The 17,619-nt window shown below is 42.8% G+C and overlaps 2 protein-coding genes across 2 annotated transcripts in view; one reads left to right on the forward strand and one right to left on the reverse strand.

The window, feature by feature from the left end:
- Positions 1-17,619, reverse strand: part of astn2 (astrotactin 2) — a gene marked incomplete at its 5' end in the record, with an annotated part of 505,571 nt that overhangs the window by 134,721 nt on the left and 353,231 nt on the right. The window lies entirely within an intron of this gene.
- On the forward strand, positions 8,246-9,242 carry LOC310879620 (cyclin-H-like; the record flags this gene model as incomplete). The annotated part of the gene is made up of 1 exon (XM_083794391.1): positions 8,246-9,242. The coding sequence occupies exon 1, from the start codon at positions 8,295-8,297 to the stop codon at positions 9,240-9,242; it is 948 nt and encodes a 315-aa protein (XP_083650517.1). The 5' UTR covers positions 8,246-8,294.

Here is a 17,619-nt window from a genome sequence, read left to right on the forward strand (position 1 = left end):
TAGTTGTAAAACACTACAGTATATTAATGCTTTGGAGATATGCAGAGCACAAGAAACTAGCAGGATTTGTGTTGGTATAAGCTTCAAAAAGACACAGACAAAAAACAAAACAAGATATTTTTTGGTGAAGACTATGGGTGAAGACGTTAACTGTCAGGATTTTACTATGTGAGAGTGCTCTAGGCGGGTAACTACACTACTACATGTACTTAAGTACAATTTTTAGGTATTTTTTACTTTCTTCATTATTTACACTTTTCAATACATCTCAGAGGACATTTTTGTCTCCACCAGGCCGAATGCATGGGGGGAGAGTATGTTTTGCACTCCGTCCGTCCGTCCGTCCGTCCGTCCGTAAATCTGGAGTAATCGGTCTTTCAGATTTCTCAGACTCCATCCTGATTGGTTAAGATTGGCTTCCGGCCCAGGCCGTAGCGTAACGGTCTGGGCACCGGACTGGTGATCCAGTCGCGGTGTGCCGCGGGTTCGACTCCCAGACCCGACACGGCCTTTACCGCATGTCATCCCCCCATCTCTCTCCCGTTTCCTGTCAGCCTACTGTCTGTCCCTTAAAAAAATCAATAAAGGCGTAAGCCGCAAAAAAATATCTTAAAAAAAAAAAAAAAGATTGGCTTCCAAAGTTCACAGGAGTGCTCAGTTTCAAACAAAATGCTGCAAATCATGAACACATCGTGTGATTTCCGTGAAATTGTGCACCCACATTCCCACTAGGCCGAGGACGAAACAATCATGGTCATTGATTGGCTCCCGTTGTGACGTTGTGACGTAACATCATGGTCATTGATTGGCTCCCGTTGTGACGTAACATCATGGCGTGATGAACCTACTATTCCACTATTGGCTGTTGTTATTCTTAGGTTGTATTCTAGATTACATTTAGTGTACTTGTTGTATTCTAGATTACATTTAGTGTACTTGTTGTATATGTATATCTTGTTTAGAGGCAGATGTGAAATGCCCTGCAGCTTTCCGGGTTTTTGTGAATACAAACATTGGCTTGTGATTGGCTGATCATTGTCTCCACCAGGCCGAAGGCATGGGGGGAGAGTATGTTTTGCACTCCGTCCGTCTGTCCGTGTGTCCGTGCGTGTGTGTGTCCGTGAGCAGCTAATCTCCGGCACCGTTAACCCGGTCGATGCCAAATTTTGCACACACACTCCCTGGATGCCAACGATGAACCTCTGCCCCAAAATTTCCAGAACGGCCTGTTATAGCGCCACCAGGAGGCCGCTTTGTGCAAAACAAGTTTTTGCACAGTACACCTACAGATTTTGTCCAAACATCGCGCAAATTGGTACACAGTCTCTCTAGTTCACATCTGGCTTTTAGAGCGCCACCAGGAGGCCGACTTTTGTAAAACACATTTTTGGATATTACTCCTCCGGATTTTGTCCAAAAATCCCGCAAATCGTTACACAGTATCTCCATAGTCATGTGCTCAAGACGGATGTGTCTGATATTTCATATTCCATCCTAATTGGCTAACATTGCCTTTCAAATTTTGCAGGATTGGCCTGTTTTGAACAAAAAGCCTCAAATCATGAACGCAGCGTGCAATTTGACGTGAAATCTTTCACGCACTTTCCTACTAGGCTGAGGAATTTAGCCCACCCATTTCACATTGGCCTGTTATAGCGCCACCAACAGGTGGATTGTGCATGCGTGCGATCAACACGGATCTGCACCATTTCCCATATTCCATCCTGATTGGCAAAGATTGGAACAAACAAACAAAAAACATGTTTATATTACTCCTAAACATTCCTATCCTCCTGGTGGAGACCTGTGCCCAGAAGGGCACTTTTTCTAGTTTTTTACTTTTACTCCACTACAATTATATGAAAACTTTAGTTACTAATTACTTACTTAGTAAGTAGTTACTAATTAACACACTAACCAATTCAGCCCTATACTGTATGTATCTCGGCCATTTGAAAATAACCAAACTGCTATTTTCAAAAGATTTTTCACTGTCAGCATTCCCAAACAAAACCTGTGAATCCTGTCAAACCCATCCTGTGGTACAGTAAAGGAACCTGTCACCACATTACCATAATAAAAGTAATATAACAACTATGCGGTGGTTCTCAAACTTATTTTTCATTTCAAGGGACCCCAGTTTTACCCCAGTCTTACTATTCCACTAATTAAAGTTCTGAAATGAGAGAACGGATACGTTTGATCAGGAGTGTCTCCAAAAGTCTCCCTCCCATATTTACAGTGTATTTAATATTATATGTCTTTATACATTTCTAGAACAATGGGTTAAACATGTAAAGGTTTATATTGTGAGTATTTTAATGTCTGTTACGTCAATTAACTTTCCAGGCACTTTAGGGGCCGGCCCCATACATTATTATAGCTCCTTGTGATGGATTTATATTTTACTATTTACTGTCTTGGTACCAAGTCTTCATGTTCACATCTTGCAAGATGATAACAGTCGACACCTGTATTCAATTGCATTTGATTGTATCTCATATAAATACCTCACTTCCTGTTGTCTTGCCACAGCGCTGAGGAAGGCCGACAGGGCAAAAGGTGTACGTTGTCTGCTCGTCAGAGGGACATATATGAGTGCTGGCATTTTCTTCATTCTATTATGCATCATCGAGTCTTGCACCTATAAGGATTTTTTTTCTCTAACCTAGAGTGTTGGGAGTTGTCTGCCTCTGCAGTACTCTTCTCACCCCAATTTACTATGCATTAGGCCAGTGTTTCCCAAACAGTGAGTCGTGACCCATTCATAGGTTGTGGAACCATTTTTATAACCCGACTCAGCCAGATGGGGCAGTATTGAGTTCGCAAGTGCACAAATCTTGTGAAAACAAGTGTGAAGCAAGCTTCTTCAATCAGGCGGCGTCAGGTTATCATTTTTATGGGACGTGAATAAATATGCCTTTTTGGGGGCATTGGGTGCAGAGGAGATAATAGATATCCAATTTATCTTTTGGGTCTCGGGATCTTTACGATAGAGGGCGCTCTTACGCAACCTGTGAGTTAATCTACGGCTTCCAGATCAGCGGCATTAACGTCAAATACCAAAACAAATCCAAGGCGGTTTAGAGACGGTATTGTAGGATTTAGGGAGCGTTTTTTGGTGAAGACTGGTTATATTCAACTGCCAACAATGAAAGAGTGCAACATTGTGGAAATATGTTTTTCACCCGATGAAAAGAGAGGCACTCTTCTTTCTTTGGTGTTTACAAATCCAGCGCAGCGATAGTTAATTGAGACATGGAAGTCAGAAGGTTTCGTTTATAATTCCCTGGACTCATTCATTCTCTAACAGTAATCATTCTGCTCCTTTAATTCAGCTGTCTCTCTCCACGTCAACCCCATTCACTCTCATTTGCTGCTAGCTAACTGACTCACACTCAATTCAATCAGGTGGTCCTTTTAAGCAGTCACTACTCTGTGTTCACTCTACATGCCAAGCTGACTCATTGGTTGTTCAGATTTAAGAGTTCAAATTCCCTCCACCTCCCCTGCCTCCTCCCTGTGGCATTTAGTTCTGTAATGGGTGACTAATGATTGTGAGTGTGATTATAATGTAATTTATGGATTGTACTTTTATGTGGTATCTAGTTCTGTTATGGGTATCTGTGATCAAAATGTGTTTTATGGATTGTATTATGCTCATATGTATATATATATATATATGGTATATGAAATGCATTGAAAGTTATGTTGTTGAAGCAATGTATTTCTCTTGCTCACTTTTACTATGTAAATTTCATTTTCATTTCCATTTTCCGTTTTTATATATATACATAATTTGGGGAGGCCCAAAAATAATTTGGCGGCCCTCCCGAGGGGTCGCAACCCACGGGTTGAGAACCCCTGCCTTACCGCATTGTGACAAATTGTGAGCTTGTAGATCGGCTATTTTCAAATAGCCAAAGTTTAAATAGGGCTGAAGTGGTCAATGCATGTCTCATAATAAAAATAATGATGCAAATCTACAAAGTAGACTAGTAACTATAACTTTAACAAATTGTAGTGGAGTAAAAAGAACAATAATTGCCCGAGATGTCGTGGAGTAGAAGTAAAAGTATGGAACATTGAATGTGAACATGAATATTGAGTCACCATGCTTACATAAAACACTTGAACCTCTCCCCGGGTTTCCCTTGATCCCAGTCTCTCAGAGAAAGTATTTTCTGTCTTTCTTTTACAATGATAAGACAGAAGGTGGAGGATGAATGATAATGAAGACATGCTGTGTTACAGCAGATAGAGAAATACAATAGAAGGGATCAAGGGATCAGGGGCAAAGGATAAGTGACATATTTCTTTGTTCTTGTGTGTTTGATTTATTTATGAATATTCACTCCTGGTTGTTTCAAGACATATACCACATTTATACAGTTTATACAGTAGGTTTTGCTGTCTGAACCTGTGCTATAGAGGCTATATGTGCGTTACATCATCGTACCTGGAAGAGTGGTAAGAATTACTTTCTGCCCTTGATAGCCAATACATCCAAACAGAAAAGTCCTATCGGATTGTATTAGACAATGTTAAATTCATCAATAGTTTAGCTGTATGGATACAAATATTGACCCAATGGCGCTCAGCATCAAGGGTTGGATTGTGGGGTTAGATCAACTACAAATGATTGCAGAGCGTGGCACGGCTGCAGCTCACCGCTCCAAGAGATGGGTCAAATGCTGAGAACAAGTCTCACATACAGCAATGTATGTGACAAATAGCAGGACTTTAACCTTTCATAAATTCCGTGCAGGTGATTATTATAAGTGCCTTTTTATTTTTTTATTTTATTTTTTGAAAATAATTTTGGGACCCCCCAAAATAATGTCGGGACCCCCCGAGGGGTCGCGACCCCCAGGTTGAGAACCCCATACCCTTGCTCCTCGGAAGGTGCTGCCAAAATGACACACCTCTACTCTCTACCAACCATATACTTTAGTTCAAATGTTGGTTGAAATGTTTGAAATGAGGGAACTTGCACAAAAGCTAATTTCACCCACTCATCCACACCTGTGTAAATGTTATGTGATAATAAAACTGATTTTGATACTGTGTTATTATCCCTCTAGTATAACATATTTGAGGTGCTCATTGACGGAATGACAGCTACTGCTAGTGTCAATGCCAGAAACTGTCACAGCAGACTCATTTGTCATAATCAAGAAGGTATTCAAATTGAGATTGATCTCAGAAATGGCGGAGGACATTTTGGTCCACCATTAGTCTTTCCCTATGTTATTACAAAATCTTTCTCAAACAGGACAAGCTGTATTTATTCTTTGTTTGCCTTGTCAATAGAAGCAATTAAGGGCATTACTTTATGTCATGTCAACCTTTTAAGGTCAAGGACTGCCTGAGAAAGGAGATTTGTAATTGGTTGGGTCAAGTCCCCACTGTGAGGCCTTCACATACAGTAAGACCAAGATAAACAAACAACAGAAAACATTTTATTCTACAACAAAGAGTCTGAAATATTGTAACACATGGAGCATATGATCTTGCAAATACCAAAAATGTGAAGCAGTAATTTTATATAATAATATTAATAACAAAGTTATTTTGTACAGGGCCAAAACAATTATACCCAGTATACTTTGTATTCCCCACTATTCATTGTGGGGTGTATTATACTAAAACTTACTTTTGTTTAACTCAAATAGTTACACAGTATTACTATAAGGGACCACTTCACCACATCTTCATATAATTGGTCCTCACTAATGTTCATGATAAAATACCACGATTTGTTTCTACTCTGTGGGCAGTTCATAAACCCGTCCGCCAGTGACATCATTAGGCAGCTTTTTTTTTTAAACAAGATAAAAAAAAGAGATTTGTTTGGAGTTTCTTGGATTCCCCATCGATGATTTCACTGGTGGACAGGTCTCTGAACTGCGACACAGACTGAGTAGAAGAAAATTGTGCTATTTTATCATGATCATTAGTGAGGACCAATAATATGAAGAGATGTTGAAAAGTGGTGAAGTGGTCCTTTAAAGCCAATAAAAGGGATCGTGACATTAAAACAAGTTTTGGGATTTTTTCTTATTCTTTTATGTATTGCACCCAATAAAATTCAGTACATTTTCTGTGGTCTGGGCCTCTGGGGTTCAAAGCAAGTGCTCCGATTATCCTGTGGACTGTGATGTAAGAGTCCACAAGTCCCCTTATGACATAACAATTTGCCAGCAGATGTCACTGTTGATGGATTTTCATTGCAGCTCAAAAGGTTTCAGAACACACAGAAAAACCCTAAAATAAAAAGTTTAAATTAAAATAAATGAAAATTAATGTCATGAAAATGAGCATCGCGCCTGTCACAGACATGCGCAGAGCAAGTTCAGTTAGGAAACCTCAGTGCAGTTGCTCTCGGCCCTTTAATTGGGCCGCCTCAGCATCATGTTCACATGATTCACTTCATCCAATCACACACTCATTCCATCTTCATACCGGGTATTTAGGGATGGGCGTCACCTCCCTAGTCGTGCATGTTCGTTGTTGCTTTTAACACTGAGCATGCGCATCAGTTCATGGATTGAAAAACGAACAACTTCCGAGGTGAAAGCGAGGTTACCATAGAAACGACAACAAACACGATGGCAGCTAGCGCCACCCGCGCAGGCGGAACCTCACCTTCTAATTTAAACACAAACCCCATTGTGCCAGCTGCCTCGCTAGTCTAGTGGACTACTACGCCGACTTGTAATTTATGCTTCGCTGGTTCGCGCCCCACTGTTTTTACAACCGCAGACTTTTTAATAGTTTTTGGATTAAGGTTGCATTAAAAAAACTGGATTAAGGTTGGTGAAGGATGCGTTGCTCCCCTGCTTGCGGTAATGTTTAGGTTAGAGTTTCTTTTGCACATTAAAACAAATTCAAATTAAGCATTTAAATGATGCTATCAGACACACATTATGTTTCTGTGTAATAAGTGGCGGCAGTGAAGCGCGAACCAGCGAAGCATATATTACAAGTCAGCGTAGTAGTCCACTAGACTAGCAAGGCAGCTGGCAGAATGGGGTTTGTGTTTATATTAGAAGGTGAGTTCTACATTTGCTCACTAGACGGAGCCCTGTCTACACGCCCTGTTTGTTTTGTTTTTAGTACTACCGGGTTACGTGGGGGGATTTATTGGGAAACCAGCTCACCGCGCATGCTCAGAACATTTTTCTATTGCGTTACATATTTCTTATCGCCACCTACTGGCCTGGCATGCTTGTTGGAGTCAAAAATGATCGTTTTGGGTTGTATGTGTGGACACAGATATCTTTGTCGTATGGGCAGGGGTTGTTTCTAAAACGGAGTACGAAAATATCCGCTTTTTTAAAGATCGAGTATGTGTAGCCTGGGCCTTAAACTGGAAGTTTGCACTGCTCAATCTGCTTGCTTGTTTGCTGCTGCAGACACTGATACTGCTGCGCTGCTGTCTAGTATAAACTTTAGCTGCTCACCCTCCTCCACCCCAGCTACCACCTGTCGTTTTGGATCTGCTGTTTAGGAGGTACAGGGGATTCGGAGTCTCTATGGTTGGGACTGATGCGCTTGATCCAATCCAATTCATCGCCAAACCATAGTAAATATATTGCTCATTTTATATTCATTAAATATATATTCCATCCATTCTTGAGTTGTCCTGTCTGAACCTTTTTTTTCTCTTGTTTTGTGGCGTGCATGAATCAGTCTTTCCCATCTCCGCCCAACACTCTGCGCCAGATGAGACGGAAATGAAAATAAACGGAGAGGAAAAAATATGACATTCGGCACAGCACAGTGCTTTTGTAATGCCTGTGGTTGACATGCTGTTCCAATGCAGCAGCCCCTAAATGGGATAATTACCCACGGCTTGAAAGAAAGAGCAGCACAAAACAGATAGAGAAGGACTTGTTCAAGTGCTTCCACATCACTAGCATCTCTCTCCTACAGAATGGCTGAATGACAACCAGGCTGGTAGTCAGGCAACAAGAGCCCCCTGCCATGAATGCACCAGCTGTGGCTTTCCTGAGGTACTGTAACATAAGCTCAGTCAGTGGAGGAAGAACCGCAGGTCGCTTACTATGAAAACGTGCATTAGTCACCCCAGGCATAACCATATATGGTCATGCCTTGTGACTTCACGTGACATCATCTGATGTCATCAATATTAAGCCCATATGAAAACACACAGCGGTCCGTGCATGATTTAAAGACCATTTAAACTGATCTGATCTGTATTTACTGTAAAACAGTGGTTTGATTCTGCGCTCATCGATCAGAGAGGAGAAGGAGGGGGAGGAGCCACCATGTTTCACAACAGCTCTCACAGGAAGTTCTGGATCTTCGACGGCGAAGAGAGTCTGGAGAGAGTGAGACAGGCCGCCAACCACAAGTACTGCAGCGCCATGCTGAGGCCCGGGGTGAGTGAAGCCCTCTTCTTGTCGTCCTCAGAGGAGGAGGTTCTGTTCAGACATTATGAGAGGAGGCTGCTGGAGTTCTGCAACGCCTTTAAACCCGCCATGCCCAAAGCCGTGGTGGGTTCAGCGCTCATGTATTTCAGAAGGTTCTACCTCAACAATTCAGTCATGGAGCATCACCCCAGGATTATAATGTTAGCGTGTGCCTACCTGGCCTGTAAGGTGGATGAGTTCAACGTGTCCAGCGCTCAGTTCGGGGGGAACCTGGTCCACGAGACGCCGGCGGGCCAGGACCAGATCATGGAGCAGATCCTGGAGTACGAACTGCTTCTGATCCAACAGCTGTGCTTCCACCTGGTCATCCACACCCCCTATAGACCCATGGAGGGTCTCCTGATCGACATGAAGACAAGGTTTCCTGTCCTGGAGAGCCCAGAGTTGTTGAGACGAAGCGCCGACGACTTCCTGACGCGCGCGTCGCTGACCGACACCGGGCTGCTGTTCCCTCCAGCGCAGATCGCCCTGGCGGCCATCTTGAACAGCGCCTCCAGGGCGGGACTTAGCATGGACACTTACCTGACAGAATGTCTGGCGCTGAAAGACGACAGAGAGACTCTGACCAAGCTCTACGACGCCATGAAACGAATGACCATCCTGATGAAGAAGTACGAGCCTCCTAAAGCCGATGACGTGAATGTTTACAAAGTGAAACTGGAGAGAATCCACGCAACCAACCCCAACACACAGAAGAGGAAGCGAGGCTGGGAGGATGACGATCATGTGGCCAAAGAGGCGCGCATAGCGGAGGAGGAGGAATGGACCGACGGTCAGGGTTAGGGTTAGACCGAAGATTTATGAAGACCAGACATTACAGAAGACATTTAACAATGTGTCGATTTGACCTTTGACCTCAGACACTTCAAGTTGATTTGACCTTTGACCTCAGACACGTCGAGTTGATTTGACCTCAGACACTTCAAGTCGCTCGATTCAATATTTAGATATTTGATATTAATATGAACCCATTTTAAGGTCAAACTCTGGTTGAAAACACCTGATCTTGGTCGGTTCTGTAGTGTCACGATACGTTTTACAAAAACAGAAATTATAGACAAAAGTGAATTTGTTTTCAATGTCATTAAATCATTTTCGGATTCAACATTAAATAATTTCCAGATGTAGCAGAGGCACGTCTGGAAATGATTTCATATTTGAATCTGAAAATAATAAACTCATATTTTAATGTTAAATCGAGCTACTTTTGAGCTGCACAAAAAGACTACGTTAAAACGAACCCAGAACAGAAGTGTTTAAAGTTTAAACACACACACACACACGGTCATTTTTCTGTTTCTCACATCCAGAATAATGTTGTTGTTTTGGTTTCATGGTTTAAGTGAATAAAGATATTTGTTTTTTCTACACGTTGAAAAAAAAATCACACACGTGTGAACTGAGTGGTGCAATTCCCCCCCCCCCCCCTCTCTCTCTCTCTCTCTCTCTCTCTCACTCTCTCTCATTAGAGTCACTACCCCTCTCACTGTTTCTGGCGCCCCCTACTGCTATTATTAAGTCACATACTCGTGCTTACACAGACACACAAACAGTCGTGCTTACACAGACACACAAACAGGTACGAGGACATTGCAAGCTGGTTGTAGGAGTGGTTGCACCACTCAAAAAAGAAGAAAAAAATATATATATTAAGCCCATATATGGGAATGCCCATATTATATATATATATATATATATATATATATATATATATATATATATATATATATATATACAGTATATCATCCCTGTTGTCATCCAGCAACTCTACATGTGACCTCAAACCCTCAGATCTCCATATTTGGAGCTGACCTGTTCTGACATTCCATATGTTGATCCTTCCCCATATCCTTCCTCTTCGATGTCTCCCTTTTGACTGTCCATTCAAACGCTAGACGGCCCCGCCACAAAGTTATTAGCGCACCCGCGCCCGGCGAGAACTAGAGTTCATCAAACCCTGTACACTCAAGACAATGCCCCCGCTGCCACCCTTAGATCTCCATATGTGGAGCTGACCTGTTCTGACATTCCATATGTTGATCTGACCTCATCAAACCCTGTACACTCAAGACAATGCCCCCGCTGCCACCCTTAGATCTCCATATGTGGAGCTGACCTGTTCTGACATTCCATTATGGTGATCTGACCTCATCAAACCCTGTACACTCAAGACACGCTCCATATATGGCCAGTACAGAATTCACTCCATATATTGATCTGACCAGCCATGCCAAAGTGCCAGCGCTCGCCCAGCAGTCTGCGTGCACGCGGCCTCGCCATCAGGCGTCTTACTGGGAATATATATCTAAAACACTATGAAGTAAAGTCCGGTATTATGAGCAATATCACTCAGGAAAGTAATATGTTGCTTAGTACATATTACTCTTTAAAAAGTGATACTATTATATTGCTTATTACTTAGGATTGATAGTATTATATTATATTACACCCCCCCCCCCCCCGACCGACACACACACACACACACACACACACACACACACACACACACACACACACACACACACACACACACACACACACACACACACACACACACACACACACACACACACACACACACACACACACACACACACACACACACACACACACACACACTCTCTCTCTCTCTCTCAAGCAATTTCTCCTGACCTTTTAAACGAAATGTTTTCAAAAGACAGCGAACCAAACATGAGTAATATCTTATAATATAATAATAATATTACTGTTTTGGGTCAAATAATACCTTACACTATTCGTTACTGGGTAAAATAATAATATGACAGTGATATGTCACAGAGACTACATTCTTTTTGGGAGCGTTCTACCCATTGCTGGCTGTCTGAATACCAAAATAGAAAAGAAAAGGTAATTAAAATGTTGACATATTGTTGCTTATAGCAGCTTTAACAGGCTTGTGGGAGATGCATGCAAGATTCTTCATATGGCAGCCACTCTAATTTTAGCTTCTTTTTGACACCAATTATGCTCCATTGGACGTTTCATGTGGATTAATACAACACGGGCATCAAATGTTTCACATCAATTCAACTACCGATTTGTTTTAGCGCGAGAACAAAACATTTGGACGTGAAGACGGAAGGTGTTTCGACTTATTATATACAGCATGTCAATCAACGGGTGTTCTCACAAAGGTGGCTGGATCATGTTACCTTAGATACGATATAGTTTCTCTAATGTGAAAATGTAATAAGCCTTATCAAATCATCAACCCCTCATAACTAAAACTCATCAACTCAGGCAACTCTTCGGTTTTCATGACTCACTCGACTGAAAAACTTTTAGCAACCTAATTGCCCTTGAGAGCTGTCCACCAATCTGTTGTGCTGCACGATCAGAGATTGATGAGTGCTGCGGCTGGGAGCCGATACCAATTGTGTGTAATATGCTTAATAGCTTTAATATCTGTTGTTTGAGTGAATGCTTGATGAGAGCGGGGGCCCATCGGCCACGGCGTAACAATGATAAAACACCCAATGTCACCCAAGAGTGCCGTTCAGCAACAGCCCTCCACTTTATCACCGTCATAAAAAAGAGAGAAACAAGCCCCAAATGAAGAATTAAAGAGGTATCGGAGAACGGCACTGGCATACAAACCAAGTTGCGCCGTAATGAAGCAATCAGAAATGTTTACCTTGAGACTTGGGTTACAGTCTCTTATTACAGTGGCAGCTGCTGCCAGCCTGACAAATGATTCAGCTGGGAGGGGGACGATTTGGCAACTTGTCACGGGCATTATTGATTAGACTCGGAAGTTGACGCCAGCGATGAAACAGTCCCTGCTGGAGAGTCTCAGTGTGGTTTGTGCGTGGTGTGTTGTGTGTGTGTGTGTGTGTGTGTGTGTGTGCGCGTGCGCGCGTGCGTGCGTGCGCATGTCCTATGTGTGGGTGTGCGCGCGTTCCTCGACTCAGGACATTGATTCAAGTGAATTGTAGGCCTGGGGGGACATCGCGTGACAAGAGTGAAACGGCGTGCTGCTAGTACAGTGTACCTCTCCCAATTACAGACCGTAAATGCAGTAAAATACCGCCTCCGATAAATAGGCACTACAAATTCCATAAAGTGCGCCTGTAAACATACGGCAAGATATAGTGTTGTGTGGATGTCTGCATGGTGATGCAGTCCATTGGAAGGCATGTAAGCCAAGCCAAAGAAAATCAAGACACAGACTGCCTGGCACTCAAACAAATCATGGGCGACGGGGAGTTGCCAGTCTGGGCACAGCTTCTGACCTGAGTCACTAGTACTGAAGACTCATCGGAGACTATTTTTGACAAAGCACCTCACCAGGCTTTTTGACATGTGGGCCCTTTGTCACTGTTTATTTGATAGGATTTCATTCCTCAAAATGTGTGTTCTGGTCTACTGTAGAGTAACCTGCCAAGTGCCAACCTGCCAGCCCTTGCCCAGCACTCTGCCGTCTGCCGCCATGCACCCAGGCGGATGTGTGCACGATTCTCGCCCTCAGGACGTCTTACTGGTATACTATCACCGTTATCATCATTGTTATGTCAAGATTTTGCGGAGAAACACACAGAATACATAGTATGTTTTTTCCCCCTACAATATATATTATCCCTCACACCAGAACACCGGGATTAAGGTTAAAAATCCCATTTAACGGCAGGCAATATCGTTGGAAAATAGGCCCACCAAACTATCTCAGACATGGTATAGGTATAGGACATAAGGGGCAGAGTTATTATACCATTCCATGAGATGAAAACTGTTTGGCCTTGGAGGATTCTTGGTTTCCACCATTCGCAGGTGAAATCTATCTTGAACGGGAAAAAAATCCCATCCAAGGGAATCCTAATGGCATCTAAACATGACCCTGATGGCAAACTGATGGATGCTTCTAGTAGGCGAGGAACTGTCTCCGCGATATTATCGTCTCTGTCGGGTGGAAACCTCATACGTCCCAAACTGTTACCTTTCAAAAAAGGGCAAAAGTAGCAGATGTACAAGCTCGAAACGCACCGCACCATGTTTTGAGCTTGTGGATGCGCTACTTTAGATCGAGTAGGGCGTTAAGTTACGATAAAACACACAACGTTAGAATATGGAGATAGGAGGTTTCTGCCCAACAGCGACGATATAATATACAGTATAAGTTATTAGTTGCATTGGCAGTTCCATTGCTCTTTTTAACCCCACCCCACCACAACATGTGTCATGCACATTATGTGTATATGTTACACTGCTTATATTCACACATCGGACCTGTCTTTCTTTCTGCCTTTTCCTTGCTTGTATACTGTACGACAAATATTTTCACCCAGTGTTTTTACACCTGTAAACCCTGTGCTGCGATAAATCACGCTAAGTTCAATAATACCGATTCATATTTCGTCGAACGACGCAATTGTGCGGCAAACAAAATAGCCAACCTGCCAGCTCACGACGCGGCGGCATAGATGCAATGCACCGTGGGATTTGTAGAGCTGCTATTTCCGCTGTTGTGCGACTGAACATAACTTATTATCGAGTCGCTCCATCCCTGTAGATGTTGTAACACTGCGGGTCTCAGGAGGTAGAGCGGGCGCTTGGGGACTGTTACGATTACCAGTTCGATTACCTGGCTCCTCCTTAGGTTAGTGTCAAAGAGTCCTTGAGTAAGAAAGACAATGAACCCCATAACCATAACCGCTCACGATGAGTGGGTTGGTGCCTTGCATGGTTGCCTCCGCTGTGCGGGTGTGTGCGTGTGAATGGGTGAGTGAATGGGTGAGTGAATGGGTGAGTGAATGGGTGAGTGAATGGGTGAGTGAATGGGTGAGTGAATGGGTGAGTGTAACGCACACTGTGAGGCGCTCTGGATAAAGGTGCCATATGAATGCACGATGTATCACCTTCCCCGTCAAATGACAAAGGGAATAGACATTTGGTCCATCCCTTGCTGCGGATCATTAAGGCTCAATAATGGACCATATTCAACATCCAACATGTCCAACTGGGTGATATTTAATATGATCAGAATGAAAGGAAAAGAAGTAGAAGAAAATGAAGGTCATACACGGGGACAGTGATGGAAAGTCCATCCAGTGGATGGTGATGGTACATTTACCCAATACCAGTACTTAAATATAAGGTACTGTAGGTACTTATTTCCAATTTGCAATGTTTTTACTTCTACTCCACTACATCCCAGAGGGTAAATATATTTTTTTTTTACTACATTACAATTATATTTAAGTTTGTTTTTGTGAAATGGGACATCTGCATAATTCGTACTTTCTACTTTTGGGTACTTTAACCCATTCTGAACGGGCACCCATTTTGGCGTTAGCATCATGTTATGCTTTAGCTATTGAAAAATAGCAGATCTACAAGCTCATATCGCGCCACCGAGTGGCGCGATACGAGCTTGTAGGTCTGCTATTTTTTGAATAATCGAAGAACGACTGATTTTTAGAATCTGATCTCAGGTCAGAATGGGTTCATCAGACCAGTGTGTGTCCGGCGGAAACCTCGTATGAATCTGATCTCAGGTCAGAATGGGTTAAGGAAGAAATGTGAGTACTTTGTCCACCACTCGCCGAGATGCACGGGCATGGCTGTGTGGTAGGACTGGCACGCTCACTCATGCATCACCAAAGCTATTCTGTGCAGTACCCCCCCCCACACTCCTATCCCCAGGGGGCACTGTGTGGACAACCTGCCTTTCTGTGTGTGGCAGGGCTCCATGGGTGGTCTGTGTGTGGGGCAGGCCCGATGGGTGGTCTGTAGCCCCCCCAGGGGGGAGAACGAGTCCTCTAATTCCCCTGTCCCATTCTGACCTGAGATCAGATTTAAAAAAAATGTCTTCTACATCCTGACAGTTTTCCGAAAAAGCTATGTTTCTATGTCGTTCTTCGGTTTTTAAGTGGTGCAACCACTTCTACATCCAGCATGCAATGTCCGTGTACCTGTTTGTTTGTGATGTACCTGTGTGAGCACGAGTGGTGTGCGCATGCGTGAAATTGGAACGAGAGAAATATGTGACATGGCTGCCACCTGCTGGACGCAAACGATACAGAGAAGAAATTGGAACGATACAGAGAAGAAATTGGAATGATACAAATTGGAACGATACAGAGAACCAATAGACGGGAGTTGCACCACTTGGTTCACACTGGTGTGATTTTTCAAAAATAGCAGGCTATTTTTCAATAGCTAAAGCATAACCTAATGCCAACACCAAAACGGGTTCCCGCCCCAAAATGGGTTAATGTGCTGTGCTGTATGTTGTCAAATTGTCTTCATGTACTGTGTCGTACTGTATGTCAGTGATTCTCAACGTACTGTTTTATTTCAAGGACCTTGCTATGCATTATTAGGCCACAGACCCACATAACTCTGAGAGTGTACAAATGGAACCAAATGGACCCGTATACGGATCCATTTGTTCACTCTCAGATTTGGTTCCCTATGCACACGCTCAGAGTTACAGACCCGTGGGTCCATTTGGTTACATTTGGTTCACTCTCAGATGTGGTTCCATTTGTACACTCTTAATTTGTAGACCTGGCATCCTATAATGTGCATAGTTGTAATGTACATATTATAGATTTGTTGAATATTCTATACGGTTTAGACTGATGATAGGTTTTTGGTTTACCTATAATCCTAGACGACTATTTCTATGCATTTGGTGTATTACCTTGTGTTTACTGTACCTTGCTTTCTGTAAATCGCTCTAAATTAACCCATTCTGAACGGGCACCCGTTTTGGTGTTGGCATCATGTTATGCTTTAGCTATTGAAAAATAGCATATATATATATATATATATATATATACGAGCTTGTAGGTCTGCTATTTTTAGAAAAATCGATTTTTAGAATCTGATCTCAGGTCAGAATGGGTTCATCAGACCAGTGTGTGTCCAGTGGAAACCTTGTATGAATCTGATCTCAGGTCAGAATGGGTTAAGAGTGTCTGCAAAATGCAAAATGTAAAGGTCCCTTTGCCCCCCAGAACCTCCTCGAGGACCGCTGGGGGTCCCTGGACCATGCTCCAAAACAGGCACGCCAGGTTGAAAGTGTTAACGTGCGCTCATTGTGTGTGTTGTCAAGTTATCTTGTGTGGCTTACGTGGCTTATTTTGTTGTTAATACTTTGCGCTGCTGCTGCCCTGCCATCGGATCAGCCAGCGGTCAACAATACATACCGCATGTGGAGAAAGTCTAGACTGTGTGAGTCATATATAGATATATTGTTTAAGTCAAATGGCAAAACTTGAATCATTAGCATTTTAAATGTGTGCAGGTGGCAGAATGCAGAGGCTTGTTGCGTGGGAAGTGTGTAACAAAAATGCCTGACAGTACAATTATTATCTCTCACTGTATTATCCTCTTTCTCTCTCTCTCTCTCTCTCTCGTTTCTAATACAAACTTTTTATTACTATACTTTATGAACATTTGTTGTAAAACTCTATAACCTTGTTTAACCCTAAAACTATAACAGCGTGTCAAACTTGTAGATGTGATATTTGGGCGCACGACACAGGCACCCAATTAAGTATGCATCAGGTACAACTCCAACCTCAACCCCTAAACTTAATCTCTATAAATCTAAATATAATTCTAACCCTAATCCTGAATCCCCAAATATCGAAAAAAAACATAATAGTGCTAACAAGAGGGCCAGGGAAATGGTCCTCACAATGTCTATTTCTCAAATTCCACCATTCCTTCACTTGTAAGGACATTTGGCCCTCACAAGTATAGTAATACAAGAACACACGCACACACCGTCCCACAATCGCACACTACGCAGTGAATCACCCAATTTAATTTGCATTCCTCCGGTTTTGTGGATACAATAGATATTAAATGTGATCCTGTGCACGGCAGCCTGTTCATATCTCTGTGTGCACAGATGCTGTGCTATATCCGGGGCTCCGTACCTTTTGCATCTTCTCTCCCCCTTTTCTCTCTCTCTCTCTCTCTCTGCCTTGGGAAACAGTGAGAGTGTGAACTCCAGTCGCCCTGCATATTATTACAGAGATGGCACTGGGGCGGTGCAGTAGAGAAGAGGTCCCACCCTCCCCATAAAGCCCACTGGCTACGATACAGTTGTACAGATGGATACTTCACGCTATACACAAATACAAAAATGCACCCCTCCATGCTTAATTGTATCCCTTCCAACTGTCTC

This window comes from Protomyctophum parallelum (genome assembly GCF_964188405.1).
Source record: "Protomyctophum parallelum genome assembly, chromosome: 21".
Classification (NCBI taxonomy): domain Eukaryota; kingdom Metazoa; phylum Chordata; class Actinopteri; order Myctophiformes; family Myctophidae; genus Protomyctophum; species Protomyctophum parallelum.